Raw genomic sequence first — 3441 nt, forward strand, 5'->3', positions numbered from 1 at the left:
GTCACGGGGCGATTACGATCAACTGAGAAAACTGTTTAAGCTGGAAAAGGGTGAAACACACCTCAAGTCAAACTCGATTGCTACTTTTCCTGTGTATTACGTCACAGGTGTTGTTCTAACTGCCTTTATACAATTTCATTAATCTTATAGCAACCCCATCTGCAACGAAAAGATTAACTTCCTCTACTGTATGATAATCAAAGTTTATTTGCAAATAGATTTCCTAAACTGAATTTACAATCATTCGAAGAATAAAGTTTTTCCCTCGTTTTAATAATCATGCATGGAAAGTTTACCAGTCTTGTTTGTTGTATGTTTTTCAAGATGTTTATCTTACCATATCTTATGTGGGAAAAAATAACGTGAATGCTAAGAATAGAGAATGCGTTGTCACTCTGTCAATTGAAATATTGATGAATACTTTCCTCGGCAACAGTTATCCTTGTAACAATGATTTACGACATATATCACACATTGTTTGCGGCTTCGGGTAGAGACACTTCATCTCGATGGTTTTTCTTTCAGAATCAGATTGCAAAAGGTCTGCTCATCAATGAATCGTGAAACGTAGATCATGTAGAGTACTACCATTTTTTCTTTGGATAATAAATCACTGATGTAATTCGAGGAGAATTAAAAAATCACTAACAAAAGGTTTTTGCTTTTCGTCACTGTTTAATCACAACTGTTTTTCACGCAATCTGGAAGTCACTATATGAACAATAAAGACACCTAAGTGTGTTAATTTGACAATATATAAGATGCAAAATAAAATCTATCTTCTCTCACATTTATGCCATCCTATAAATTATAAGTTTAGTTTAAGAATGCCTTTATTCAAACAATATTCTTCCATATGTACCCGAGCCAACGATTTTTGCTCTCACACTTTGCTTGCACAGTGCTTCCCCTTTATCTTGCTTGACTCCACCCCCGGGATCAGATACACGACTGGCCTTGGCGACCGAGTATAAAAGGTTGCGTCTACCCATAGAAGTCAACAAACCGGTACATTCACTGTGCTCCCATCATGAAGTCAGTAAGTACTACACACGGGCTCTCCCCGAACACTTTGCAAAGCGTTCATGCATAAAATCAACATCTTTTATCAAAGGAGAGTGACTTAATTTTTAACAATGGGAACAGGTCCTTTTCGCCTGCCTGGTCGCCGTGGCCCTCGCCCGCCCCCAACTGGAGGAGGTCGTCGAGTGGGTGCGAGATGAACGAGTGCAGGAGGAGGACGGGTCCTTCAACGTCCAGTTCGAGCTCAACAACGGCCATGCCGAGACAGCCATTGGAACTGTTGGCGAGAACGGACAGGTCAACATGGAGGGATCTTACCAGTAAGTTCTGCAAACGCGTGAGGTTGGTTAGCCCTGATAGCGCTGCGGAATTTTCATATATTCCTTTACTAAATTCGTCATTGCCGTCTCCACTGGAGCTTCGTGCGTAAAGTACCTGACATTTCAGATTCGTCGATCCTGATGGTAATCTGATCGAAGTTCGCTACATCGCCAACGAGTTCGGTTTCCAGCCCCAGAGTGACTTTCTGCCCGTGGCACCACCAGCTCCCGCTCACGTGGCCGAGCTTCTCCGCATCGCCGAGGAGCAGAGAGCTGCCGGAATCACATTCGAAAAGAAATGAAAAGAACGCCTGTCCAAGACTGCTACTCTTGTAATGGTGGAGGAGAGCTGGAGTTCTTCTACCCCATAATTTGGACAGACGTGAAAAAATAATAGAAAAAACTAATATATAAATAGACAAATGAATAAATAAAGCAAATATGAAATAGAAATTGTCATTTAATTTCAATAGCAAGAGGAAGAGAAAAGGCACCTTACATATTTAAATGCTTACCAACTGTACCCAGGTTTATTTTCTCATATGGTATTCTGAGGAAGTCGGAGTACAAAAGAACAAATGATTTGAAGCATGTAAACAACCTTCTTTCTGTATAATTTGATTTGGAACTGCCTATTTTCATCATTGGAAGAGTTGAAATAGTGATATTACTTGCAAACATTTACTTATTTTGTCCACAGAATGGTAGGATTCACAACTGAATTAATTTTCAGAGCTAAGAGAAATAAACTAGTTTTGAAGAAGAAAATAAGCCCAACAAAGGTTAAGGATAACAAGAGGGAATATCAGTGAGAAATGAAGAAAAAATTTGAAGATCTATGAAATTAGTGAAGACTTCATCGATTAGAAAGTATACAAAGTATTAAAGAAAAGAAAAATACTCCAGAGTCACAGATAACCTGATAAAAAATGACTATGCCTATGAAAAACAGGAGGAATGAAACTGACAGAGTTGAACTGAACAAGATTATCAATCAGAAGTAGACATCAGAGAAAAGAAAAAGAAACATGGATGAAATAGAAAAAAATATTCGGAGAGATAAAAACATTAAAGGGGCCGAGAGCAGATTAATTTTGGCGAGGCAGCAAATTATATATTTGAAAAATAGAAATAGATAGATCATTAAATGCAAATGCAGAATGGAAAAAAAGTTGAATATATTTCCAAGAGCTGCTGAGTAACTAAATTCATCAGTAGACATCAGTAGTGTAACGGAAATTACAAAGGAATAAGTAGAATTTGCTTTAAAAGGTATGAAATGGAAAAAAGCATATGAGGAAGATGGCATAACGATAGATTTTCTGAAAGACGGAGAGAAAAAATTATCGCAAATTGCTAAGTTATATACCCAGTGTTTACATCAGGAAAGCGTTCCTGAATCATTGTGATTTACAGGAAAGGAGAACTGAAAGACATAAAATATTTATTGCAAGATCCTTATCAAAAAACAAAATATAGTTTTAGATGGAAACCAACCAAGAGTACAGGTAAGATTTAGAAGCAGATATTTGACTCTACCCCACTTGCATCTCATGAATCAATTAATGAAGAAAACGACGGAATGCAATATTCTTCTTTGTTTAGTCTTTCTAATTTACAAGAAGGCCTTTGACTCGGTAGAATGAAGAGCAATGTTAGATTGTCACGGAAGCAGGGTGCAAACGATTATGTATGTGTGTGTGTGTATTAGATATGCAAGTGTCTGGAATTAATGCCATCTCTATTTCAATTAATAGTTCAATGATAAATCTGTGAGGCAATTTCAAATAAAGTTTCTTGGAAAGAAAGCTGTTACCCAACTTCATCCCCTGTGTCCAGTTATTCTTCGAGTACCTTCATGCAGTCTTTAGATGACCATACTATAAGGGGGAAAATGGACTTTGCTAATTAACATTTGGATTGTAAGATAGTTATTCTTGTCCTCCTGCCACTCAACGTGAATAAAGGTCTGCATTCGATAAGTGCTTTATTTCATATTTACATCTGTACACATTATGGGGTAGAAGAAATCCGTCTTCCCTCCACCATTGGAAGAGTAGCAGTCTTGGGCAGGCGTTCATTTCATTTCTTTTCGAAT

General features: G+C 37.6%; 2 protein-coding genes across 2 annotated transcripts in view; one reads left to right on the top strand and one right to left on the bottom strand.

Moving 5' to 3' along the window:
• Window positions 1-1030: 1030 nt before the first annotated feature.
• Window positions 1031-1645, top strand: LOC143023912 (cuticle protein AM1159-like). The gene is made up of 3 exons (XM_076182581.1): window positions 1031-1039; window positions 1147-1343; window positions 1471-1645. The coding sequence occupies exons 1-3, from the start codon at window positions 1031-1033 to the stop codon at window positions 1643-1645; spliced, it is 381 nt and encodes a 126-aa protein (XP_076038696.1).
• A 1780-nt stretch (window positions 1646-3425) lies between these two features.
• Window positions 3426-3441, bottom strand: part of LOC143023913 (cuticle protein AM1159-like) — a 728-nt gene continuing 712 nt past the window's right edge. The window contains exon 3 of the mRNA XM_076182582.1: window positions 3426-3441. This exon is cut by the window's right edge and continues 159 nt beyond it. Coding sequence (XP_076038697.1) covers window positions 3426-3441 — 16 coding nt within the window.

This window comes from Oratosquilla oratoria, unplaced genomic scaffold, assembly GCF_046742065.1.
Source record: "Oratosquilla oratoria isolate Oo_2021 unplaced genomic scaffold, ASM4674206v1 SCAFFOLD70, whole genome shotgun sequence".
In the NCBI taxonomy this organism is placed as follows: Eukaryota; Metazoa; Arthropoda; class Malacostraca; order Stomatopoda; family Squillidae; genus Oratosquilla; species Oratosquilla oratoria.